The sequence below is a fragment of the Rhipicephalus microplus genome, chromosome 5 (assembly GCF_043290135.1).
Source record: "Rhipicephalus microplus isolate Deutch F79 chromosome 5, USDA_Rmic, whole genome shotgun sequence".
Lineage (NCBI taxonomy): Eukaryota > Metazoa > Arthropoda > Arachnida > Ixodida > Ixodidae > Rhipicephalus > Rhipicephalus microplus.
Window position 1 is genome coordinate 51,695,173 of NC_134704.1, and position 27,809 is coordinate 51,722,981.

At 43.5% G+C, this 27,809-nt stretch overlaps 1 protein-coding gene across 6 annotated transcripts in view; it reads left to right on the top strand.

The window, feature by feature from the left end:
* Positions 1 to 27,809, top strand: part of LOC119174558 (uncharacterized) — a 74,684-nt gene that overhangs the window by 28,388 nt on the left and 18,487 nt on the right. For 3 of the 6 annotated variants that reach the window (XM_037425510.2, XM_037425511.2, XM_075895435.1), the window contains 3 exons: positions 2,010 to 2,220; positions 3,686 to 3,840; positions 7,864 to 8,232. In XM_037425510.2, coding sequence (XP_037281407.1) covers positions 2,010 to 2,220; positions 3,686 to 3,840; positions 7,864 to 8,232 — 735 coding nt within the window. Of the gene's footprint in view, positions 1 to 2,009; positions 2,303 to 3,685; positions 3,841 to 7,863; positions 8,233 to 10,573; positions 10,688 to 11,282; positions 11,397 to 13,799; positions 13,948 to 16,504; positions 16,565 to 18,381; positions 18,498 to 24,496; positions 27,498 to 27,809 lie in introns of those variants that run through there. The other 3 variants (XM_075895437.1, XM_075895438.1, XR_012895353.1) reach the window with 3 other exon arrangements.

Sequence of the window (27,809 nt, forward strand, 5' to 3'; positions counted from 1 at the left end):
GTCGTAGTTTAAATGTACTAGACAACAATGAAGTCTAATCCGAGTTTGTCTCTTTTAATTAAGTGACTTCAAGAACCACCGTTGCGTTGCAGCCTTTTTGCTTAGTAAGTCACAGAGCTTTAATAATACTCTCATAATTTTGCAAACTGCCAAGTCTTTCAGTCATCAAGGCATAGCAAAAATCTCAAAAGCTGCTTCTCTTAGTTTAAGAGTCTTTGCAGATATTTAGTCATTCTTGTGCGGCTTATAAGTGGTCAATAAAAGCAAGCTTCTTAATATTCTATGGAGATATGCCAACCAAGAATAGCACTGACTGCTATAACTATATATATTAGTAATTCAGTCTGCTGTGCTTAATGTCACAGCAAAGTAACAGCAACAGAACTTTGTAAGCAACATGGCTATTTGACCTAGTTGAAATATATTCAAGCAGCATTCTGCAGAATTGACAGAGATGCACAGAGCATATGTGGTAGCCTATAGGACACACTAATTCACGTTTTCAGCCATCCAGCATGAACTTTTTCAGTGAACACGAAACTTTGCTTAGAAACACTGCTTGCTTTCGTCTGCTCAGTTGGAGCCTGCATGCTCGTTATTCCTGGTTAATCCTAGCTGTACTCTGCAAAAGCTCCAGGGTGAATTGCAGACTTTTGGGTTGGCTGTATAGTTGTTGTGTGTCTTAACAGAATGTAGACAGGACTACACTTGTGATTATCTGAAGTGAATGCAAAAGGGCCACTCACCAGGTTTGACAATTTTGAGCTGCCCCAGGTGGTCGAAATTTCCGGAGCCTTCCACTACGGCGTCTCTCATAATCATGTGGTGGTTTTGGGATCTTAAACTTCACATATCAATCAATCAACAATTTTAAGCTGACAAACGCAATGCATAGATGAGGTGTTCACGATCATGTCTGCCAAAATTTGCAACACTACGCACCGCGGAAACGGTTAAAATTTCAAGATGAACGCTACTCCCCCTTCCTTTTGTGGGCGCGTGCCCAGAGAATGAGGGCATGACGTGCGCGTATGAATGGCCCTACGAACACAACAATGCAGTGACGTTGGTGCTCTACGTAGTCAACAGTGCTCTTGACGTTGCCAACACCGGCGACATGGCGAAAATTACTTGACACGACATGCATAGTTTATGTATTTGTTGCGTGAAGAGATTAATAAATCTCTACATAAATAATGAGATGCAATAAGAGAATGGAAGCATCATTTTTTTTCCATTTTTTACCCTGTGAACTGCAACGAGGTGCGGGGCTAATGTGCTGGCGTTTTGCATGTGTTCGTGTCGTCGTGGTCAGCAATCGAGTAGACAGCCGCGGAACGCTTCTTCGCGTTCATGCACTCATGTTGCTCATCTATTCTACCGCGTCTAAGCCAGCGTTTTCAAACTATCCCGCAGAAACAGGCAGTACACCTTGAAACAACGATGGTCAAAAAAGAAAAAAAAAAAGAAACGCCGCTCGCGTGCACGGGAATTGGGTTTGTTCGGGCACGTCATGTGCAAGTGACCTATTGGTCGGATGCCGGTGAGGGTAGGAAGCTTGCAAAGGCTTTGCGAAGGAGCGGCAAGGGTTTCGAGCTCGCCTCCTCTCATTTTTGTCTCGTGCCGCTTTAAAAAAAAAATAGTTTTCTCAGCTTGTAATGAACAGATTCAAAAAAGTTTTGTGGCAAAATGTTCCTCATCGGACACCCAACAACTTGCACTGTCTAACTAAAATTTGTTGTGGGACTTGGTGAGTGGCCCTATAAGTGTTTAAGGTTCCTCTAAGTTATGAGATTGAATGAAACTTCCTGTGATGGCCATTCGATTTCTCCAAATCTTTTCTCCTAAGGTTTCTTGTAAAATTTGCAATTGCAGGATAATTAGTTTTAATGTCCTCAGAAACTAAACATGATAACATTGATAAATGTCATTGGAACCTCATTAGGAATTTGTTCGCAGACTGTTGGAATTCAACAGTTTTGTAAGGAGGCATTTTATGTTGCCCACAGGTGGTGGCTGCAGCAGTGGCGGCAGCCGCAGCTGATCCAAGGTCATCGATGGCTGCCAAATTGGACGTGGCTTCGTCTGCAACTTCGACACCACCTAGTGAGCCTCCTGTTTTGCCCCTGGCGCAGTCGGGGGATGGCACGGGCCCCGCCGTGACCCTCGGCATGACCGAGGAGCCGCCAAAGATCAAAAAGTCACTGGCTGCACTCACTGGTGAGTGGCTGCATGGCCACGCTTCCGAGCACTTGTGAAGAAGACGTACTCGGAGCAGGGATAACGGATGGAGCAGCTGAGTGTGAGAATTGTAAATGCATCGAAGTAGACTTGCGTGAGCAGTGCTTGGTTGAGTCAGCGTAAGTTATCTCAGGAATGTTTTTTGATAGCTTGGGGCATGTTCTGGGTTTAGTTGGCTCCGAGCTGGCTCAGCTTTCTTGAGAAAAGCCTTGTGTAGGTGGCACAGGAGGCCTCACAGCTGCTGCGTTGTTCTGCTTGGGATACATTTTTGATGGCTCACAATGGACCACACGCTACACATTTTTTAAGGTGTTTGTTTGTTCAGACAGCTGCAAAAGAAGCAATGGTTTGGATGTAATTATGAAGATGTTCATAAGTGGTAGTGTCTGGTCATGGCCACCAGCATGCTGTGGGTAAGTGAAACTGAAACGTCGTCTGCCATAAGTTGGCAAAACCTGCGGAGTTACTCAGACTCGCTCATTGAATCTATTTTGCGCTTTGGACCCACTTGCACTCGCCAAAAGTTTCTCAAGCCAGAGTCACTCGGACTCACACTCATGAAAGTTTTTTAAAGATGATAGTCTTTCTTTTTTTTTTTTTTTTTCAGCCTTTAGAGTTGGTGAAAAAGTGGGGGGAGTCAAGGCACCCCGCTGCATAATTCACCCTTCTGATCTGTAAATATTGAAATGGTGTATGAATGATGCTGTTTAGGAATATATGTGAGTAGACGAGAATACAGTCAAACCCATTTATAAGAGACACTGATGTAAGAGACTAATGGGTATATGAGACAACAGTGTGCCTAGAGGATGCCTCTTATAAAGGGGTTTAACTGCACTCAAACCTCGATATAATGGGACCTAGATATAGTGAAGTATTTGTTATAACGAAGTGAATTAGAAATAATCTTGCAATAGATGGTTTTAGGACTATACATTTAGTATAAAGAATTTTGGATGTAACGAACTTATTTTCGTAGAAGATGCAACTTCATTATCATGAGACTTGAATGTACTAATGCTAGTCCAGTTAAAGCCAATAATAATGCTGTAGATGAGTAGATAGGAACACAGATTGGCAAAAAAAAAGTGGAACGCCCTCAAGCTCACTCAAGCAATATGTTTTGCGCTTTGGACTCGCATCGCTTTAGGCTCACAAAAAGTGTCCTGGGTCAAACTCACTCAGACTCGCACTTACGAAAATTTTCTTCACCCGGACTCACTTGGACTCAGACTCTCGGCTTGATCTGAGTCTGAGTGCGAGTGAGTCGATTCATGAGTGGAGTTCGCTGACCTATGGGTCTTTCGCCAAGAATCCTTTGCCTCCAGTCTTTCTGTTGGTACAGTGACTTGTGAATTGCTGTCTGTGTTAATTAGTTAAACTCGTGTTTCAACAGACTCTTTATCCTGCCTTCTCCTCTATTTCTTTCTGTCTCTTCTTGCAGAAATCTGCCGGGCCATCTCCGATGAAGAAAAGCGCGAGTACGCTGGCGAAGTGGAACCCAAGACAGCAGAGGAAGTGGCCGAAGAGTTCCAGCAAACACACCACCACCCTTTCAAACTGAAGGAACCTCCGCCCCCGATTAGGTTTAACATTCCTGTAAGTACCTACTACGCCGATGAAAACAATTCCATACGGGCGATCACCTATCACTGACGGGGCAGAAATGAAAAAAAAAAAAAAAAACATGACTCATGCGCTAGAACAGGCTGATGAGCAAGAGACATTTTCTTTCTGTCGTTGTTGTGGCGGCATCATTTTTATCAATAGGTTAGGAGACCCTCCTCACATTGTTTACCTCCCTTCGGTCCACCTTGGAAAATTTCACTGCTATTACCCCTCAGTGACTACGAAGCTCCCTGTGTCCTGGATATGTAAAGAAAACGAAAAAAAAAAAAGAACTTGAGACAGTTTGTCTTTCGGAACCAATTAAAAATTTTGTGTCATTGACTTTTTTACCTCACTGTGTCCTCTTTTTGGATGTGCTATCCCAACAGGACCCATTTTCTGTTAGTGGCGACGTAAGGGTTCAGTGGCGAATACGCTGCTCTCATTTGAGACGGAAGTCTTATTGATGCCCCAACCAATTGGTGTTCACTGATTTCGATGATGTCATCGTGCAGGATAACTCCTTTCAGTATCAGTGTTTTTGGGGAACTATGGTTTTGAGTGGGTGGCGTGTGTGCTGAATCCTTACGTTGTCACCAGGGGTAGTGCATGTGATGTTCTTAGACATTCAGTTCATTGTCAGACTTGCGAGACTGGGGAAAAGCATAAATGGCTGCATTGGGGTTTTAAAGTATAGTTACTTCGACAATGTAACGGGCTAGCACATTGCCCATGCAACAACAGCAGAGAAGAAAGGAACGCGCAAAGCCTGTCGTGCCATTGGCATGTGGGGCTGCACGATGACGTCATGCTTCGAAAGTATAGTAGTACTGACCGTGATGCAGCAAAGAATGGCTGTCATCCTACTGCGTCATTTGAAAAGTACAGGCATGAACTCCATGTCGGTCCTGTTGTCTTTAATTCAAATGTTCACGTCAGAGCAACTTGCAAAATCTCTCCATGCATCAAGTACCTGGTCATCATGTGCTTTTGTTTCACACATCATTATACTGCAGCCCCCATTACGAATATGCGTATGTGTCGCAAGTTGCAAAGTCTTTGTAGCTTGCTGACTGCTTACCACAGTAAAGTCAAACAACACCCACTCCAAAATTTTGGTAGTCTTGCATTTGAAAGTGTGGGTTATACATGTCCACATGAAGATATGGTTCGTCTGCCTGAGGCTACCTAGGTCGACACTGACAACTTGACTAAGCTTGGCTATGTTTGGAGACGCCTGCAGCTTGAGCTTCTGCGAGTACATGTGATAAACGTAGTTTCGAAATCAATACAATTAGAAATGCAGCTGATGCGTTTTGCATTGGGCCTGCAGGAGCTGTGGTTTGTGCATCCCATGCATTTTTTCGCTCAAAGCAGAGTGCACATGGTACAGTTTTTCATGTGACCTAATGGATGATGATTAATTGCATGCTACATCAAATAAAGTTTCAGCAGACATGTTCTTGCAAGTTTAGACAGTGGGGGTGAACCCCCTTTCAGGAGCCACATTGCTTGCTGTCGCATCGCGCCATGCGTTTCTTGCTTCTGGTATTTGCAGAAAACACCTCATTGAGCGTGTATTTGTCGCTAAAGACACCGCGTGTCAGTGTATGTCTGTTGCGTTTAAGTGGATGCAGACAGTGAAGAAGTTATGAGGCAAGCAGTTGTTGATGCTGCATAATTGAAACGTATAGAATGATGTCGTCTAGTATGAAGAACGCCAAGTAGTTCTGGGATCCGAAGTTTTCTAAGCTTGGTCAGTAACAGCTGTAAAATGCCCTGAAAAGTTGCACTTCCATAGTAAGCCACTGTTGGGCAGCTATATGAAGAGGTATACAGTGCCATGCGTCGGCTAGTGCTTTTCAGTATAGCAGACCCGCAAAGCTACCTTCCTAATGCATTTTACGCTGGCAAGTCCTCGTCGGTACAACTCCCGATACCAGCTTATTTGCCCTCCTAGTTCTTTTTTTTTTTTAAATCAAATTTCGTATCAAACCAACTTTTGCAACCTGAAGAAGCAACGAGGTTTTGGGCTGCTGCAATGGCAAGTGAAAAACACTGTCTGTGGTCCGCAGGTATGACAATGTGCTGTACTATCGCTGTAGCTAGTCTTACTGGCTGTGTCATTTCAATGTGGCTATTTTGAAGGCTTGTGTCCAAGTTTCGGTGCCCTGCGAGCTATGGCTTTGTGAAGATGTGCTCAGAACGCAAGTTCGTCTAGACATGAGCGTAGTCATATGTTACTGACCATGTTTGGGATGTACTGCAAGCAGTACATTTTTTCCCGCATAGTACCCACACTCAGATTGCGACATTTTCCGGTGTAGAGGAGAAGGCAGCGTAAACTTGAGAATCCATCACCAGCAGTTGGTTCAGATTTTTTCCATTCACTTTGTAAAATTGTGCATGTTGGTTGATACTTCATGGATATTTTCAGGAGTGCCCAACACTTTGGTAGATGGAGTGCTGCCGATTCAATGTCTCCTTTGAACATTATTGCAAAGTCATATTTTTCTGTTTTATATACAGGCGATCTTGTCATAGGTACAGTGATTGGCCTCTTTCTCTCAACACATTATTTTTGCGAGTGCGTGTAGACTTAATCGCCAGTGAGATAAGTATTTCCAGTATCTGACATAATGTAGTGTGTGTTTATATTACTGTCTATTGTCTTTGATCCTTTGGAACAACAATGGCTTGATGTCCGAACAATATTTGCTGTTCTGTAGGGCAGTGGATTGCTGTGACTTTATGCTGAGAGTGCCTATTTGATTATTTTGTGCTTGTAACACTGTACATGTCATTGACATCGGTTTTTATCATCGATCAATCAGCAAGAGCATGTACGATTTGTTATTTTAATCTTTCAGTTATGTGCAGCCCAATAAAGTATGATGCGTCGTTTTCTTTAGCTTCCTTTTTTTTTTTTCTTTGAAGTTATCAAAGGTCCTCTGTAATGACAAATTTGTTAGGCAGCCTTGAGTCATTTTTTTTTTGTTTAGAAATGCTCTTCACACACTTATATATTTCAGTTTTATCTGCTTCGCTGTGTTTTGAACCGAATGTTCAAGTACTTGGATTTCTTTCAGAAACTTTTTCCTTTATAGACAGCTTGGCGTCTTTCTCCTTTTGCAAGGATGGCTTGTTTTGATTTAATCATTTTTGGTGCTTCAGACGTCAGTAGTCTTTATAGGTTGGTCTTTGCAACATTGCTTAGTACGCTCTGCTAGACTTTTTGCTTTATACTGTATCCAATGTGTAGTTTGTTCTATATGTGGTCTGCGTAAAAAAGAAAGTTCACCTGCAAGTTCACTTGCTTGCATGTAAAAATGTGCGTGTGTCATAATATGAAGTGCATATGTAAGTGTGATGTGTTTCACAGAACTTTGCACATCAGAGCAGGTGTGAAGGCCTAATCACTTCTAGCGTTTAAACGGTCATAACTTCTTGTTCACACTGTCTCTCTCTGGTATCGGTAGCAAGGTGAAATGGCGGCAACGTCCTTCAAGTGTCGGCATTGTGCGAGTCCCATCAACGTGGGTGGGAAGAGGGATGCTTAATGACGGGTCATCTGGAAAGCAATTTGTATTCGACAATTGCTGTGTTGTACAGTGCTGTTGACTTGCCATTACGTGCGCTTGAATGGACCTTTGCGCCAACACACTGCGGGTGTCACTGGTGGAGCCCTTTTAGGGGCGATTACGACATGATTCCTGGCTTTCTTGTTTTATGTATTGGGCTGCGGAAAAATGTTTTGGACTTCGCCACCCCCTTTTGCATGTGTTTAATAAACTTGTGCTCTGACATTTTGTTGCCTTTCTTTACTGCTTGTGCGGGGCTCACAAACACTCGAGAAAAAGACACCGTGTGCTCGGCTTGTTTCTCTACTTGCCACACTACTATATTCCTGCGTCCCTTGCGGCTCTGTCTCCCTCCTTTCATCTTTTCGCCCTTCCTATGACACTTCTCCCCATCCCCCGGTGCTTGGGGCTAAGCACGCGCTTTCCTCCACAGAATGCCACCAATCTTCCCGTGAAGACGCTCGCTGAGAAGGTGGCCGATGCTGCGCACCTGCACAAACAGTTTCCCGTCTCGAGCGGCAACCAGCACCGTGTGAAAGAGCTCGAGTGGGTTCCCGTGGAGAAGACTGAGCCGGCGCCGGCGCCCAAGGCTGCTCGGGCCGCCAAGAGCAGTGCCGCTCCTTCGACGGAAGGGGGCACTTCCCCGCTTGCCCTGATGCCCCCTCCTTTGCCCAAAACTGAAACCTTTTCCCCGCTGCCCAATGTTGCCACTCCGCCTGTATTTCAGGTGGAGGATGTTCCGCTGCCCGTCTCGTCGGCGGTGATTTCTTCGACTGTGACGGAGCCGCCAGACCCAGCGCCGGTAGGGTCCTCTCAGCTGTTTGCTTGTCCCTGGTGACGTTGTGGTGGGCAAGTGGTCGTCTGTCGTTCGTTGGGCTTGTCTGGTGGTGCTCCTGACGGGCTTATGAGAAGTGCACTGTTCTGGTGGCAGGGCATGGAAGGAATGTAGCTGTTTTCTGCTCGTAAGGTTTGGTCGGGCTTGGTACATGTGGCAAATGTGGCCGTAGTTTTCGTCATGCCGTCCTGGGTGCTGGAACGTCGGTGATGTAGACATTCGCTGACTTCCCTGCTTGTTTTATTACTAGTCTTTTGCATGCCAGTGGTCGAGAGATGTGTGAAAAAAAAAAAAGAAATGCTGATTTGGGACCAGATGCAGTTTGCTGTAACATAAGGTAAATTTTTATTCATAAAGGCGCTATACTGAACGCGTACATCAATCGGGTGGGGATGAAAGCAAGAAATTTTGCTATAAGTGCGTGTCTTATCTCTTCCATGCCGCTTGGCATACTTTGTCGGCACTACTTATGTAGAGTTAACAAGACGGTGAACATCGCTACTCTACCCGCAAGGAATGGGGCGTAGTTATGTGTCGCCTGTATGTGTCTGGTGGCAAGCTTGCAGGGGCACAAACAATTTTTTTTTCTGTGGTTCGAAAAACGCGTGGGTTTCCCGTGCAGTGCACATCTATGACAAAATGCCTTTCTGTCGACTGCCATGTATTAAGTGATGTGTTCTACAGAGCGACGCTAGCTTGTGTAGACATTAAACTGCAACACAACTACCATTGCACACTCATGCAAGTTGTTTTCCGATGGAATGAATCCCAAATACAGTTGCTAGCTTGTTAAAAAGAAAAATAGTTTCTGGAAGCTCCTCCTGTGGACTTTCTGAAGCAGCGGCTTCAAACCTTGCATTCTCGTCTGCTACTCTCGTGTCCCGCTACTTTTTCTGCAAGAGAGCACCGCTCTGTTTGCTTAAGAAGATCAAAGGAGTGCTTCACAAAACTGCACTTCATGAGGTGCTGGCATAGCGGCAGTCATCTTTCTAGACTGCCATGCTCTTTTATGCTGAAGCCTCTGGTGTGTGGCTGTTTGCATTTCGGAATACAGTGGCGTTGAAACTACATTGTTATAACCTCTCATGACAGTGTTCTTAAGATCAAATTTTGAAGAAAAAAAAAACAAAGAAATGGTACCTGCAAGATAAGGTGATGTATCAAAAATAAAGGCTGCACAGATACAACAGCACAACCAAAGTGAAGATATGTTTTAGCAAAACAGCTCACTAAATTATGGCACACAACCAAGGGCAATGCATGTAGACAAATAGCACAAAAGGCGAGAACAGCAAAGGCACACGTACAATCACACATAGCCTGCAATTGGTTTTACTTTTATGCAGCTTGTGTCGCCACATAAGGTTCGTGCTTATCCACCGCAGAAGTTATACCTTAATTATGCAATTTTTATGAGTATGCATTAAAGTTCTTACATGCGATGACCAAATGATAACTCCAGATTTAGGCAGATGCACAGTAGAAAACATCTAAGCATTCATGTCATTAGTACAGCTATGACGTGTGTATTCGTTAAAATATTCAAAGCAATCCTAATCAATCCAGGAGACTGCACTCATTCAAAATCCAGGAAGGTTCGCAAAGTTTTAAAAAGTATCTCCTAAGATACTATTCCTAGATCTACGTACCAGATAGATACCTTCAGAAATTTGCTATTTAGTGCTTAAAATGAACAGCGTCAGTAAACGGACATGAACGAAGCATTGTGTTTTGTGATACGTCACCTAATCAGATTTGATTTCGAGCACATTTGGAAACATTATCATCATGATGACACCTACAAGATGTACGTGCACAAGATGAGTTCGATACACTTTCGGCGGGCTCTACATATAACTATACCAACGACAATCGCTTTTTTCACACTCATAAGTGTCAGTGTGGCTGACGGCTAATGATTTTAGAACCACTAATATACTATTAACATGTCATGAACACATACTATTAAAACATTATTATTTCTGCATTGGGCTTTTGCACTGTCATGTAAACAGAATGCGCCTTAAGGGGGGGGGGGGGCACCTAACATAATCTGTGGATGATGATGACAATGATAGTATTGACCTTGCGCTAAGCAAGCTCAAAGCTGCTGCCTTTGGGAGCTTGCCTCGCCCTATCTTTACGAGGGTGATCCAGTCGCTGGTTACTCCGTTCCACCTGGTCTAATGCCACTAGATGTGCAACTGTGGAGAAGTGACGAGTGTGTGAGTGAGCGAGTGAGAGAGAGAGAGATAGAGAGAAAGCAAAGGTGTGCAGTGCGAGTGTGCCCCTCCCATCTCCGCCTCAGGAGAGCCTCGACATTGCAACGATAATGAGTCGTCGTGTTGAAGCGATGAAGGCCCTGAAGGAGAATCCGATGGATGTGGAAGCCATGAAGATTTACCACGACTGCCACAAGGAGGTAGGTGTCCTAGGGATGCAGCCTGACTGGTCGTGCTAACAGAGCATTTTCCAACTGTGCGTTTGCCAAAACCCAAGCAGGTTAGTTGCTTCTTGTAGGAATAACAAAATTGGCCTTTGTGAGCCAGTGAAATAAGGGGTGCTAAGTGTTTTAGGAAAAGTTGTGGACTTTTCATAAAAAGGCTTCCAAAAGGCACTTTTGCCTAAAAATTAAAAACAAACATACATTCCACAAACAACTTCGTCACCTAATTGAAAATGGGCTCATGCAGTCTGTTTAGAGAGGATGAGGCAGCAACTTGAAGATGCAAAGTGAAGACCCATGTCGTTCTGATCTGGTCCTTGGAAGTGAGGCTTGAAACCTTCGTTTCATTGAGTGAAGAAGATAACACGGAAAAGCATCATGCATTCTTGCGAAACATTCAAGTTTGTTGCAGAACTTAAATGTTAACCTGAAGAATAAATACAAACTTTAAACTGCGCTAGTTAGGAGTGGGGTCTGCATAACTCATACTTGGAAAGTGTTTCCGAAAAGCCTTGCATTACTGAGCTGTTTTTATGCATGGGGGCTAAGTTTGGCTAATTTCTGCGAACAGTTCCAGGCATGGGTAGCATCAAAGCAAAAGCCGGGCCAATACACAGGTTCAATAGACTTCAAGCCACTGACTCCGGATGAGCTGTCTGGGCCCTCTCCAGCTTGGGTTAAAAAGGTATGTAACAATGAGACACATGGGTCTCTAGCAGCCTGTGAAACCAATATGTAGATGCCAACTAGTAACTGTTAACCGCTGAGCTGTTATTACTTTTCGATTTCTGTGCGCTATGCACTGGAAGCCAACACAACACCTGCAAAAATTTCATCTGGAGCAGACAGTTACATAAATGAGCACCATCAAGTATATGCATCTTGCAACTTGCACTGATGCATCGCTGTGGTTGTACTTCATGTAGCACGGCAGATTTGATGTAAGATCAAATTTGAAGGCTCTACGTGCCAGTCTCCACTGAAAAGTTGAAGCATGCATACTCTCCAGCAACACTGCTACAAATGACAATTCTGGTGGTGAAGAATTGTCGCTCCATCTGTTGGCGATGACGGCAGGTAGTGCCACCTTTCCGCGGCATCAATATCAATACTTCATTGTGTCAATAAGGGGACACTGCAATGCACCTTCACACTGCCATGTTGTCCAGGTATTGACTGTGCACATTTGTAGTGAGGAGCTTGAGGCCACCACGTAACCTTCCTATTCCTTTCGATGCATTGCTTTTTGGGCAAAAACTAACCAAATGGGCTAGTAGACGTACTGGAACATGACATTAAGGTGCAAGTATTAAAAAAAAAATGACAGCTGTTTGTAAACTCTGAGCAGAAATCTGGCAGGGGTTCAGTTCGGGTAATTACACGCGTCTGGCAATCCCTTTTATGCCATGCTTTGTGCAGAATAGGCTAAGTGCTTGGGCACCACAGTGGTGGCTGTTGTGCCACAACACACGTTTATACTTCTGGAAGAACAGTAGCCACCAGCTATCAGCCTGTTATCGTTGACATAAGTGTACATATCCACAGGCTCCTTGTAGTATGCCCTGTAGGGTGCCCCTCCCCTCCCTAGCGTGTGCTAGAATGCATCCATTAGTGACTAGCAAGCTGTTCACACCCCATAAAAAAGCTGCTTCTAGTAATGGCATTGTGTGCCCCTGACACAGCTGTCTGACACAGCTTGCAACATTACACTAGGCCGGAGTTGGGGCTTTTCTTTTGTGTGTATCTTCTTATACAAGGTGTTTTCTTTTTAGGACAATGCAGAAATCTTATAACAGTAAGGCTGCTGTCATTTCCGCACATACACTTTACGTCGATGTAGAAATGCTTCACTGTTACTGAAGTGACATTGTTGCCACTATTTAACCAAAACTTGCTAATTGATTTCTTAATTACTGATCTAGCTATTCATATTGGGAGTTGTAGTGCATGCCATTTTATGGCACACCCATTTTTTAGAGATCAAAAAATTCGCACACGACTTGATGTACTTGTCAAATTTTAAGGACGATATGGAAACTATCGTGCCTTGTGCACATGAAGTGTGACCACTCTGTTGGGTCGTACTGGAACTAATTGAGACAAGGAAGTGACGAAATAAAATCGAGGTGCGCGGAAGCCACATCTAGTCGGGGATATCGGCAAGCATTCTGAAATGCACCAGTAGACAGCTTATCCTTTAGATACAATGTGTGGTGTTTATCTGTTTATTCCTTAAACTACAAGCTGGCACGAAAAACTCTTTCACCTGTCTGCAAGAAGTGCTGCAGTGACTGCCCCCGAGTTTTATGCTGCACAAAGAAAGAAAAGGTTGACGTAATTTTTTTGCACATAGCTAGAAAAAAAACCGATAAGCATCAAATACCACATGTAAAGATAAGGCGATCTGCTGGTGCAAGTGAAATGACTGGCCACTTTTTAAGGAGAGATACGGTCGTGACACACTATGCAGACTATGGGAGTCGGAGTGGGCTGATAAAGGTGATTTATGGAGTAACAAACTACATCACTGGCTACACACCACCTTAGCACGAGCGACGGCTGCTTAAATGAGTCGAAACCCTAGGACACTGCTAATGACTGTCGCAGTCTGACAAAATTTCACCTATCCCCACAGAGGACCTGCACCTTCACATTTCTCATTAAACGACTTTCCATCTATCCTTGCCATTGGTAGATCCGGTATGACGTAACAGAGTGGTCGCATCTCATGTGCGTTGGGTGCAATCAATTTCGATAACACTCTTAAAATTCAATCACGAATATCTCAAATTACATTCTACATCTGCTATTTCTTGAAAGTGGGCATGTCATGAATTGTCACGCACTACTACATTCTAATATAAACAACTGCCCTCAAGTCAATGATTAAGATGTTGACAAGTTTTTGACAGCGACGACAGTGCCATTTCAGCTGTGGTGCGGTATTTCCACCTTGATGCAGTGTTTGTGAAAATGGCAGCAGCCTTACTGCTATAGGTTCTTTTTTGTTAAAAATCTGTATTGTCTAAAACAAAACACCTTGTATACTAATAGTAGTAACAGTGCCTTCCCCACAATGCATGCCCAGGACCAATTTATGAAAGCAGCACCTGTGGCTGAGGGCATAGGCATGCACTTGTTGCGCAAGATGGGCTGGACACCTGGTGAAGGCCTCGGAAAAAACAAAGAGGGTGCTTTAGAGCCTCTGCTTCCCAGCATCAAGACCGACAAAAGAGGTACATAAGCCACGCTTCTCCGCAATTAGAGTTTCTGGCATTCGTGTAGCGTCGTGAGTTGCATCATAGGTTGGAGACCCCCCCCTACGCCCCAGAATTCCGGCAGGTTCATCTCTTACGGTGTCTCCGGCTAGTCGCTAACATTGTGTCCGAGCTAGTGACGGAGCATCTGCTGGCAAAGAAGGCCACATGGCTCGCAAAGCACTTCATGCTTCATGTTCATCCCCCATTTTTTTGGTGCATGCTGTCTAGCGCAAAATTCCTCTTTTTGCATAACCAGCTCGCCAAATTGACACTTTGACAGGGTATCTGAGCCATGTGCGCTCTACAAGCAACAGGAACGGACTCATTTGAAACTTGCAATTACGCAACGAAAGCACTGTCATGCACTGCTTGGCGAGTGGCGACCATCGACCCTTTTCATAATTAGCAAGTGCGCTTCTCTGCGCTGGATATTTCCCCAAGTAATGGAGGCACTTGTTATGCTTCGAGTGGAGAGGCGGACCTAGTTCAACGTGCTGGGGCTCGTCTATGTAGTGTGTTTATATTAAGAGAGCCAACTCTACATTTTCCACGTCGTAGCGTAAACAATCCGCGCTAAGTGACCTAAGTGACTGCAGTAAGTGACCAGCCGCCATTGGTTGCATACTGCATAGCAGGAAAGCTAGATTTACAATTTTTAAAAGGATCTGTTTAGGAGAAATGGATGCTTTCGGCTTTGCCACCCTGAATGTGTATATGGCGGGAGTCATGTCATTGGAGCTTGGTTAGATGTTAGAACAGCTTCTAGGGGTCTCAGCCAATTTGGATTGTACACTAGGAACCATCTGAACTGCCTTGTCTCAACCTGCTGAGTAGAGGGTTTTGTATCAGTGCTTGTTATGTGCAATCACACTTCTGTACATTGCATGTCCTGTCCACTTGGCATTGGCACAAGTCGTGGATCAATTGAAGGCAAAGTGCTTTCTCTTTGTTGGCACTTCGCTCTTGCGCACGATTTTATCTTAACCATGTCTGCTCCCATTACAAAATCTGTCAGCCTGAATGCATGCCACCTGTCACGCTTACACACAAGTACCCAATTGATTGATCAGTCAACTGATCATTATTGTAATGATCATTGTTGTAATGATTAAAATAAGTAAACAGTAGTAGCCGCAAAGTTTTATGTCCTGCACCTTCGATCCTTAACTAAACTGCTTGGAGAGCTAGCGCTCCATCATCCCAGATGCTAATCATGAAACCACGGGACAGCAACCAGTGACCTGCGAGCCACGCAGTTGTCTTATGCGGCCCCCCGGTGTGATATAAAGATTCCAACCCCATTTCTCCTTCCTTGGCAGCTTCCATGGCAGCTTTAACGTCAAATGGGATTTTCACTTGTAACCTATGTTTTTAATGGCAGCCTTGCGACATGCGTGCACAAAGTAAACATGACTTTTTCGCTGATTTTGTAAATTATTGTTGGTTCACTTAATACTTTTTGTTGACTGCAACCCCCCTCTTCTCACTTAACCGTCCGGTCCCCATTGTGTTGCCTTCATGAAAAAACTTGGCCCTCCGCCGCAAAAGGCTGTGACCTCTGCCTTGGACAATAGCTTTTCTTAAAATGCTTTTTTTCATCTTATTGACACCATCTACTGCTCATCAACTTATAAAACTTGCGTTGTACACTAAATATGGTGACGAAACAGACATTGGTCACCATGTCAGTTCATGCATGCAAAATGAGAAAATTAATGCTACATAATTGTTGTCGAGGTTTGTGCACATGCAGCTCTGATGTTCGAGACAGCGCAATGTGCCAGCAGGCTCTCTATACATTTGAGAAAAGGCCACTGACTTCATTTGCGTGTGTCAAGCGCTCCGTCTTTAGGACGACTTGCTGAAGAACAATTTTTTCTTTTTCTTTTGTTTATGCAACTGCTACAAGTGATAATTCTGTTAATTCTGCTTTCATTTTTGTTTCTCTTTAAAATATGAACTGCCTGTGTTGACTTATTAATAATGTTATAGAGTGATTCAGACAGTGATAAATTCTGCGCTCTTGAAAGTGACAAAAATGGCAATCCTCTTAAGTGCTTGTGGGTGCACCACTTCACCCATCTTGCCTGTAATTGATGAATGTCCCATAAATATCTTTTTCCTTTAAGCACAACTAATGAAACCGACAGAAAAGTATGATTTTAGATTAACAGTGGCATAAACTACGAACTTAAACGCTAATTAGCTGACTGTGTGTATTTGTCTTTTGATTATTAGGCTGTTACGTTAAGATATGAATAACTAGCTAGCTCAGTCTAGTGCCATTGTGATGACATACAAGCTAAAAAAAAAACGATTAATTGTCTGTCGGTTTTAGTAGCTGTGTACAATAGAGAAAAACAAGCCTTTTGGATAACTCCTTTTTCGTACTTTGTCTTGCCATCATGATATATGTGATTTAATTTTTTTGTATTGGTGCTTGTATGTAAGCCATGTGTTGCATTGTTTTTGCCTTGATGCACTTCGAGAAGGTCTTAACCCATGTTTTGCCGCTTTTGTTCACTCCTTACAGGTCTGGTGTCGGAGCTAGAGACGAAACACCCTTCTGCACCTGCACACCAAGATTTGGGAGGTAGGGAAAAAGCTTCGTGAGCACTGTCCTGGCAAAGTCACTCGCAAGTTGGCTGTCACTAAATATTTTCGTGTAAAGCTTACCGCAGGGAAAACTGGCACTGAATAACTGAACTAAGAATGGATTGGATTGGCACTTACTGACCCATGCAAGTAATACTCTACATCAACGTATCCTCTAGAAAGATGCCTGCGACATTGCACGCTTCCCAATGGGGAGGGGAGGTTCCTCGTAGTTCAGTGCTTTCTCCGTAAGGAGCACTCGAAGCTGACACTACTACTTCCGCTGAATTCGGAAGTGACGCCATCATAAAAACACGACCGTGTGGCCTCCGACACGGCAGTAGACATTGCTTTAATTTCGGAGGCTAAAAGGTTCAAAGTGGTTGCCGCAGCAAGTGCTCGCGGCCGACACTGTTTCGGGGAGCGGAGCAGAACAAAAGAGGGCCGGGAACTAGCTCTTCAGCTCAAGTTGTAGGCATCCTTCTAAAGGAGACGTTGTCTACATATCAACTTTTACCATGTTAGTGCCATTTCGGTTCGATCACATCCAGACATCTTTAAGCTTTGGCACGGTGGCACAAAGCACGTTTCACTGTTGAACGCTTCTATTTGCAGTGATCTTTTCACCTTTTTGTTGCATCAGCAGACCTGCAGCGGGAAAACAGTGTTTCGAGGCAACAAAATCATACTTTAAAACAGTTTGTTGTGACATCATCATGGGGTCACACTTTGCCTAAGTGTGTGATTCCATCATGATGTCGTGTGATGAGTTCACCACATGATGTTGCTTGGTCTGTTGTGGGCAGTTCACAGGAGTGTAGTGCTTCAGAGAACATGCTGCATTTTTCTATGGATAAATGTTGTTGACTGCACCAAGACTTTTTTTTTTAATTTTTCAAGGTGCCCCAAGAGTTTTGCTGGCCAATAAACAAACATGCACTGCTGCTGCTGCGAATCATGTGAACTTATCAACTAAACTAAGCCAATACATGCACTTCCCAGCACTCCCGCATTGGTTGAATTGCTTTAAGAGAAAAGCTGATGGGCACTATTGCCAGGTATCCTTCTCGGTGTGTTTGTGTGAAACTCTTATACACCTAAAGAGATTATACTAAAGAGAAAAGTATCTGTGTCTTATCAGTTAATCGTACTTCCTTGTAATGAAAAAAACTGCTGTTACCATGATGATATGCTTAATAGACAAAAAAAAAATGAGCAGGGGAAAAAAACACCAAAAACTGCCAATGTCATAAAAATGTTCTTGCCTGGGCCTATTGTAACCATGTAATTCTTGACCACGTCACTGGCTTAGGCAATGTAAATATGTTAGTGTAAGAGTGGGCTACATCACTTTCCAGAGGAGAGAAACTAAATTGTAATATGTCAATTTCAATAACTTTTTGCAAAGTTAAATCGGCTAAAATAAAACAGGGAGTACTTTGTAATTCAGACCAGCACAAGAAATTTTGGTGCACAATTAAAAAAAAAGCACTTTCAACTTAGTACATTTAATGCAGAAAGTGGGACGTAGTACAGAAGAGGGACTAAAGAAGAGAATGATAACACAGGCACACAACAGACCTTTTTTTTTAATCCCTGTTCTGTACTGTGTCCTACTTTCTGCATTCAAAATAGGTCACTAACTAGCCGAAATGGCTGTCTTGTTTTGAGGTTCATGAGAGTACAATTTTGAAAAGATACCTCATCACTCTATTCTGATGTAGCTTTTCTCATTAGTACCTCTCTATAAGAAAGAAAGAAACTGAATAACGAGACTCGCGGTCTATTCTCGTGTCTGTTGGTCGTGACCCGCAGGCAAGCATCCCGTGTCAGCCCTGACTGAGCTGTGCATCAAGTCACGATGGGGCCCTCCCGACTTTACTCTCGTCGGTGAAAGTGGGCCCGACCACAAGAAAACCTTCTTATTCAAGGCAAGCTCAGCTCTAGGGTGTCACTTAAATTATAGTGTACAATTTTTTTACTCAAAACTTAGAGTGTAGGAAGGATAACGAATGAAGATTGTATTGTGCAACATGTGGTCATCCTTGTGCCATAGGTTCTTTACTCAAAGCAGTGATGCAGGCTAGTTGGTTTCAGTCATTCGCATTCATATTCCTAGCACAAAAAAAATAAAAAAACCAGCCAGAGACGCTGAAGGAACACATACATATACAGGACGGTCTCTTGACATCAATTGATTTTTTATTGAAAGATAACATAAAAAGCCAAAAACCGTAGAAAATGGGCGAATGCACACCATCTCACACCGAATTGCTTTCTTCATCATCATCATCATCAGCCTGACTACGTCCATTGCAGGACAAAGGCCTTTCCCATGTTCTGCCAGATAACCCCGTCCTGTGCTTGCTGCTGCCAATTTATACCCGCAAACTTCTTAATCTCATCTGCCCACCTAACCTTCTGTCTCCCCCTAACCTGCTTCCCTTCTCTGAGAATCCAGTTAGTTACCCTTAATGACCAGCGGTTATCCTGTCTACGCGCTACATGCCCGGCCCAGGTCCATTTCCTCTTCTTTATTTCAAATATGATATCCTTAACCTGCGTTTGTCCCCTAATCCACTCTGCTCTCTTCTTGTCTCTTAAGGTTACGCCTACCATTTTTCTTTCCATTGCTCGTTGCGTCGTCCTCAATTTAAGCTGAACCCTCTTTGTAAGTCTCCAGGTTTCTGCTCCATAGCTAAGTACCGGCAAGATACAGCTGTTATATACCTTCCTCTTGAGGGATAGTGGCAATCTACCTGTCATAATTTGAGAGTGCTTGTCGAATGTGCTCCACCCCATTCTTATTCTTCTAGTTACTTCAATCTCGTGGTTCGGTTCTGCGGTTATTACCTGCCCTAAGTAGACATGATCTTTTACAACTTCAAGTGCACTATTACCTATCTCGAAGCGCTGCTCCTTTCCGAGGTTGTTGTACATTACTTTCGTTTTCTGCAGATTAATTTTAAGACCCATCTTTCTGCTCTCCTTGTCTAACTCCATAATCATGAGTTGCAATTCGTCCGCTGAGTTACTCAGCAATGCAATGTCATCGGCGAAGTGCAGGTTACTAAGGTATTCCCCATTAACTCTTATCCCTAACTGTTCCCATTCTAGGCTTCTGAAAACCTCCTGTAAGCACGCTGTAAATAGCATTGGGGAGATTGTGTCCCCCTGCCTTACACCCTTCTTGATTGGTATTCTGTTGCTTTCTTTATGAAGCACTATGGTAGCAGTTGATCCCCTGTAGATTTCTTCCAGAATGTTTATATATACTTCATCTACGCCCTGATTCCGTAGTGTCTGCATGACGGCTGATATTTCTACTGAATCAAACGCCTTCTCGTAATCTATGAAGGCTATGTATAGTGGTTGGCTATACTCTGAGCATTTCTCTATTACCTGATTGATAGTATGAATGTGGTCAATTGTTGAGTAGCCTGTTTGAAATCCTGCTTGTTCCTTTGGTTGATTGAATTCTAATGTTTTCTTTACTCTGTTAGCAATTACCTTTGTAAATAGCTTGTATACTACAGAGAGCAAGCTGATCGGCCTGTAATTCTTGAAGTCCTTGTCATCTCCTTTCTTGTGTATTAAGATGATGTTAGCGTTCTTCCAAGACTCTGGTACTATTCCCATCAGGAGACACCTCGTAAACAGGGTGGCTAGTTTTTCTAACACAATCTGTCCTCCATCTTTCAGCAGATCTGATGTTACCTGATCCTCACCAGCAGCTTTGCCTCTTTGCATGCTCTCCAAAGCTTTTCTGACTTCTTCTATCATTACTGGTGGGGTGTCATCTGGGTTACTGCTAGTTCTTATAGTATTAAGGTCGTGGCTGTCTCGGCTACTGTACAGATCTCTGTAAAACTCCTCCGCTATTTTAACTATCCTATCCATATTGGTAATTATTTTGCCTTCTTTGTCCCTTAGTGCATACATGCGACTTTTGCCTATCCCAAGTTTCCTCTTCACTGCTTTGACGCTTCCTCCGTTTTTCAGAGCCTGTTCAATTCTCTCCGTGTTATACTTTCTTACATCGCATACCTTACATCTATTAATCAACTTCCAAAGCTCTGCCAGTTCTATTTTGTCTGATGTACTTGACACTTTCATGATTTGATGCTTCTTAATTAGGTTCTTCGTTTCCTGGGAAAGCTTGCCAGTGTCCTGTCTAGCTGCCCTGCCTCCAACTTCCACTGCACACTACGTAATGATACTCGTCAGATTTTCATTGTATCTACGCTAAGGTTGGTTTCCTCACTAAGAGCCGAGTACCTGTTCTGCAGCGACTATTCGAGTACTATTCGAGGAGCTAGAGGGTGTTAAATGGGATATAATAGGGCTCAGTGAGGTTAGGAGGACAGATGAGGCCTATACGGTGCTGCAGGATGGGCACGTTCTTTGCTATTGGGGCTTGGCAGACAGAAGAGAACTGGGAGTGGGGTTCCTGATTCACAGAAACATAGCTGGCATCATAGAGGAATACTATAGCATTAATGAAAGGGTGGTAGGTATCGTAATTAAACTGAATAAAAGATACAAGATGAAGGTAGTACAGGCTTATGCACCTACATCCAGCCACGATGACGCTTCAGTTGAAAGCTTCTATGAAGACGTGGAATCGGCAATGAGTAAGGTAAAAACACAGTATACTATAGTGATGGGTGACTTTAATGCAAAGGTAGGGAAGAAGCAGGCTGGAGATTAGGCAGTAGGAGATTATGGCATCAGTACTAGAAATGCCAGAGGAGAGCTACTAGTAGAATTCGCAGAACGCAATAATTTACGGATTTTGAATACCTTCTACCGAAAACAAGAAAACCGCAAGTGGGCATGGAGGAGCCCTAATGGCGAAAATAAGAACGAAATAGACTTTATAATGAGTGCACACCCAGGAATCGTGCAGGATGTGGAAGTGGTTGGCCAGGTACGATGCAGTGACCATAGAATGGTACGGTCTCGAATTCGCCTAGACTTGAAGAAGGAAGGAAAGAAACTGATACGCAAGAAGCCAATCAATGAGCTAGCACTGAGAGGGAAGTGCTTTCTTATGTATCTGCAACTTAACTTAAACTTACCACCTTATATACGCAAGATTTGCTGTTAAAACTCTTTACTGAATAAGGCGGCTGACGCAGCACTGATGCGTTTTCTTTCATTCTTGCTGATAGGAAACCTGTCCTGTATGTATGTGTGCTCCTTCTGTTTCTCTGTCTGGTTCTTTTTCGCACCATGAACGTGAATGCAAATGATTATCTACTGTCCATCTTTCCGCACTTTCTGCCTGCCACAATGGCTTGACTACCAGCTGTCACAAAGAAAGTGTTGGCACCAAGGCCATACCTCACCGGAACGTGAAACGTAAAAATTTTGACAATCAAATTGGGTGCATGCAACAAACTTAAGTTGCTAAATTTGGAGGCCTCTGTATCGTGCACAACTGCTGATTCGGTACACCAAAGCTTATTGCCTGGTTGGTGGCACATTCCTGTGGGTTTTGGTCGTCGTCAACTGTGCTTATTCTATGGCTTCTGGTTCTCTTGCCAATATCTACTAAGCTTCTGTGCATATGGAGGCTTACTTATTGCATAACGATTCAGGTTTGTACAAGCAGTTGCATTTATGCAGACGAATGCATTAACCACTGTGTAACACGGCTGCCCCTCTGCAGTACAATTGAACTGTTGTGTATACGAAAAGGCTATTCTAGTAGCTGTGGACATAACAGATAGTGAACAATTTTAGTACGATACATGTCAGCACTTAATGGTTGTTTAGTCAGGGGGGCTGTTTCATAAGCATTCTGAGACGGAACAAAACAAAACGTCAAGAGTGGCGAGAGGAAGCAAACAGCTGGAAGTTCAGAAATACTTTCGACGCACGAAGAAATACGTACAGAAATATCATAGTTGAACATCAGTATTGGCACGTATTGTGTTGGCTGAATTACAGGCCGATCAGCTTGCTCTCTGTAGTATACAAGCTATTTACAAAGGTAATTGCTAACAGAGTAAAAAAAACATTAGAATTCAATCAACCAAAGGAACAAGCAGGATTTCGAACAGGCTACTCAACAATTTACCACATTCATACTATCAATCAGGTAATAGAGAAATGCTCAATAACCAACCACTATACATAGCCTTCATAGATTACGAGAAGGCGTTTGATTCAGTAGAAATATCAGCCGTCATGCAGACACTGCGGAATCAGGGCGTAGATGAGGTATATATAAACATTCTGGAAGAAATCTACAGGGGATCAACTGCTACCATAGTGCTTCATAAAGAAAGCAACAGAATACCAATCAAGAAGGGTGTAAGGCAGGGGGACACAATCTCCCCAATGCTATTTACCGTGTGCTTACAGGAGGTTTTCAGAAGCCTAGAATGGGAACAGTTAGGGATAAGAGTTAATGGAGAATACCTTAGTAACTTGCGCTTCGCCGATGACATTGCATTGCTGAGTAACTCAGGGGACGAATTGCAACTCATGATTACGGAGTTAGACAAGGAGAACAGAAAGGTGGGTCTTAAAATTAATCTGCAGAAAACGAAAGTAATGTACAACAACCTCGCAAAGAAGCAGCGCTTCGAGATAGGTAATAGTGCACTTGAAGTTGTAAAAGACTATGTCTACTTAGGGCAGGTAATAACCGCAGAGCCTAACCACGAGATTGAAGTAACTAGAAGAATAAGAATGGGGTGGAGCACATTCGGCAAGCACTCTCAAATTATGACAGGTAGATTGCCACTATCCCTCAAGAGGAAGGTATATAACAGCTGTATCTTGCCGGTACTTAGCTACGGAGCAGAAACCTGGAGACTTACAAAGAGGGTTCAGCTTAAATTGAGGACGACGCAGCGAGCAATGGAAAGAAAAATGGTAGGTGTAACCTTAAGAGACAAGAAGAGAGCAGAGTGGATTAGGGGAGAAACGGGGGTGAAGGATATCATAGTTGAAATAAAGAAGAGGAAATGGACATGGGCTGGGCATGTAGCGCCTTGACACGATAACCGCTGTTCATTAAGGGTAACTAACTGGATTCCCAGAGAAGGGAAGCAGGTTGGGGGGAGACAGAAGGTTAGGTGGGCAGGTGAGATTAAGAAGTTTGCGGGTATAAATTGGCAGCAGCAAGCACAGGACCGGGTTAACTGGCGGAACATGGGAGAGGCCTTTGTCCTGCAGTGGACGTAGTCAGGCTGATGATGATGATGATGTTTTTTAAAGCTTGAAATTGAACAGCACGGTGACTTTAGCAATTTATTGTGTAAATGTCTTGGTTGGGCACTAACTGGTGTGTCAACTTCATAAGGCGTTCAGTGGCAAGGGGCTTGTTGCAATTTTCACTAACTGTCGGTGCAAGATTGAAGTAAGCCAGCACAAAAGAAGGCTATTTTGATTCTCTGGTCCTAGTGCTTACGCTTTGTTCCAATCCAATCGGGGACCGTTATATATCCTTCTATTGGACAGAGTGATGCCTTCCTTCATTTTGCGCCTGTTTTGTGCCCAAATGATTGACAGCACTGCCACTCCTGGTTGCTATTCTCACGTCTGATGAGTCTCGACCAATCCTGCGCAGTTCTCGCCCTCTTGTGAGGTTTCGTTTTATTCTATCACAAAACGTGCAAAAAGTTACCCCGTAGAAGTATTTCAGTCTTTTGCTGTTAAGGTTGCAGTGCTTTGTTTACTATTGGGGGCACGGGCCCCTCGCAACTTACATTTCCAGTGCTATCATTTGAACAATTGAATCCATAATGCAATCGGTTCATTAGCGACCACCAACTCACAAAGGTATCTCATCCGGTGCTCTGTGCAAGCGGCAAAGGCTGCTGGGAATGAGTACAAGTTGCTCTGTGAATTTTGCCTATCTTGCAGTGGGAAAAAAGAAAAAGTGCACATCTGCACGTGTCTCTCCTTTTTCCAGGTGAAAGTGAATGGCATCGAATATCAGCCGAAAGAGTACAGTGCCAACAAGAAACACGCCAAAGCGCGGGCAGCCATGCTCTGCCTACAGGAGAAAGGCCTCATTGGTCGCATGAACTTTCAGAGTCCCTCTGTTCAACTGTCGATGATGATGCCGCAGCAGGACATAGATCTCATGTATTAGTGCCTCGTCACGACTTCATGATGCACGTGGGCTTTATGATTTTGCTGAATGTGGTTGGCGCAGCTGTTGAAAGTGCGAGCTTTAAGATTGGTGGCTGGCATTGAAATGTTTGCTGAATTAAAATTACTATCTGTGCAGACAAACTAGTCTGCAATTTCACATCACATTGTGCAAGTCATAGCAATGTTAGCTCGTGGAGCTATTCCGGACAGTGCGAAATTCGCCATGTTGATGTGGCCGATGAACGGTGAGATTACAGTTAGGCAAACTGTTAGGCAACGACGGCTGCATTTTAGATGATGGAGGCGAAAATGCTGTAGGCCTGTGCACTCAGATTTGGGTGCATGTCAAAGAACCTCAGGCGGTTCAAATTTCTGGAGTCCTCCACTATGACGTCTCTCATAATCATATGGTGGTTTTGGAACGGTAAACCCTGTTAGGCAAACTTATTTGACATAGTGACTGTACCATTTTGTAATGTCACTTTTATCTTTCTTTCCTTCTCTGCATGCCACTATCACTGGCCCCCCATCGTCTTGTTGGCAGCACTTTAGCACCACAAACATGCCTTGTTTATTTTAGATTTGATGATCTTGCACTGAAATGTTGTTCAATGTACTAAATGTCTAGTCAACTCGCATGTTCTGTTTTAATCATAACTGTCCTCTTTGGCTGGGCCAGAGGGAACACATCCTGACTTGGGAGCACTGAAAATCATTATCACACGCATTTACTGTACCTGTTTGTGCTCCTGTGTTGAAGTAAGTAATCGTTGTAGAAAAAATTAAAGTGCCATAAATGAGGAGTGAAACTTGAGAAATCAACTGTGATAACTTAAATATTTGTTTTGTTGTCCTTGCTGTGTGTGGGTGTCAAGATGTCTTTGCTCTGTTTTTTAAGTCGTCATATGATTGATTCAGTCATCACACGACCAATGATCGTCACCTGACAGTTCCCTTTTTATGTTAATTATGTGAATAGATATAGCTGTCTTGACTGTCATTTTTACTATGTATAAACCTTGGCGAGTCCATAATTAGTAGTAATAGATAGTTTGAGATTTGGGGCCCCAAGGAGCTTTGGGACCCAAGAAGTTTGCGACCCGCCAGGGTGCATGCCCAGAACCCAAGCCAAAAAGCCAGGGCGCATGTGCGAATCCAAGGCCATAAAATCGAAAACTATCGGGAGCCCCCAAGGAGTCTTGAGTTGCCAGCGAAACAAAGCAGATGCAGCGCAAGCCACGGTGCCGTGTGACCCGCGTATCGCATAATTCTATTTTGGCCACATGTGGCGCACTGTGCGTTCGGTGTAACGCAGCCTGTGTTCGACCCTATTTTCAAACTATGCTGATCCTCTGAACGCAAAAGCAGTATAGCCAATGCAGTTTGAGGGCCAAGTGTCTTCTGTTCTCATTTCTCAAACTCTATAATATTGCAGAAGTGTATTACAGATAGGAAGAGGTTTATTTGTCCTTGCCTAACCTATAACGCACCTTTTCAAGTTCACTGCAGTTTTCAAGCTAAGTAATGTAGACTCACGTGCACAGTCTTCAATGAATGCTTGGTTATGTGTTAACCTGCCAAAATTTTTACGTGAATATTTGTCCACGCCTGATGTAATGGACCATAAATATCGCGACGATGTCAATTGAGCAACAAGTAAATGTTTTAAAGGCCCACTCATTACTTAGCTCTCAGACGTATTCAGTCATCAGCAGCAGCAGAATCATCGACAAAGTGGACAGCTGCGTAAGTTTGCGTGTTGTCGTACGAACACGTAGGGGCCCTTCGCTGATACGCAAAAGGAATGATAGTGGTGTCGTGGGCACTTAACTGTGCTTGCAATAGACATTCAATGGTACCTTGAAATAACCAATGTTATGCGCACAGCCATTAGTTTTCTTACGGCAGGGTTGAGGCATGCACCATGAACAGAAGCAGCTTAGCAGTTCAGAAGGCGATACGCACGAGGTTTGATCATGCTGTCGCGACCAGCTAAGTAAAATAACGCTGGCACTCTCCTCATTGGTCTCGCTGTCGATATAGGCAGAGACAAAGTGAGGAGAATGGTTTGTTGTCCCTAAAAGTGTTCGTGTATCCGTTGCAATGGGCGTGGGCTTGGTAAAAGTATTTATGATCAGAATTCTAGACATACGGATGCCACTAGCAACATTCGCTATTATCCCGTTTTGGTATGGCTTCTCATTTGTAGCCTGAGCATAATTTCTGGTGTCTTGTGAATAACTGTGATTATCTTGCCAAGACAAAGGTGTTAAAGCCATTCTTCAGCCAGCGTCTCTCCGGAAACACGGCATATAGTTGTGTAATTTAGATATAGGCCTCGTCCAGTGTACATATCAACACATTTTTGCTTCATTGCTTTGTGTACCGCTAGTTTTCTCACAACCCAAAATCTCAGTTTTAGAATTACCCTAGTGTAGAACAACTCTGATTTTTCCAGTTAAGCAAAATTGAACTTTTTTGCACATTAAGTTGTTTGTAAAATGTGAAGCTTGCAATGCATGTCTTAATGTCACATTCTGAATAGGGAGCCATATTGCGTCAAATATTTTCAAAAAGCAGAGGGCTACTCCTGCTGCCTTTGAAGTTGTGTAGCTGTGCGTCACTGCCATGTGCATCGATGACACTGTCAGTGCAGTGCTGCTTTGTTACATTGAAGTTGATATCCCGGCATCACAAACTTGGCGCTTGTTTGCTAGCAACTAGGCTTTTTTTGGCAAACATTGCCAACAAGAAGATGCTTGTGCCTGTGGCCATAGTTTGAAACTTTACATTAAAAAAACTATCTTTAATACTTATGTCTTGAGATTTGTGTGGTTGAGATTGTCACTCTCAGAAATTGTGTAATGCCCGTACCATTATGTGCACACACATGTGAGAATGAAGCGATATAGACAGTATGAAAATCATACGTGTGCTGAAAACAACACAGTTCTCTGATAAGCTGGAAGTTTACATGTGCAAAGAATAATCCATGAATACAAACACATCATGCGAGACTGATATTTTTTCAACTTTCTAATGACTGCTGGACCTCAACTAAAGCTAGGAGGCAAAATATGCCAGCCTACTAATAGATAACGGCTGTAATGGCTATTTGGATGTTACAG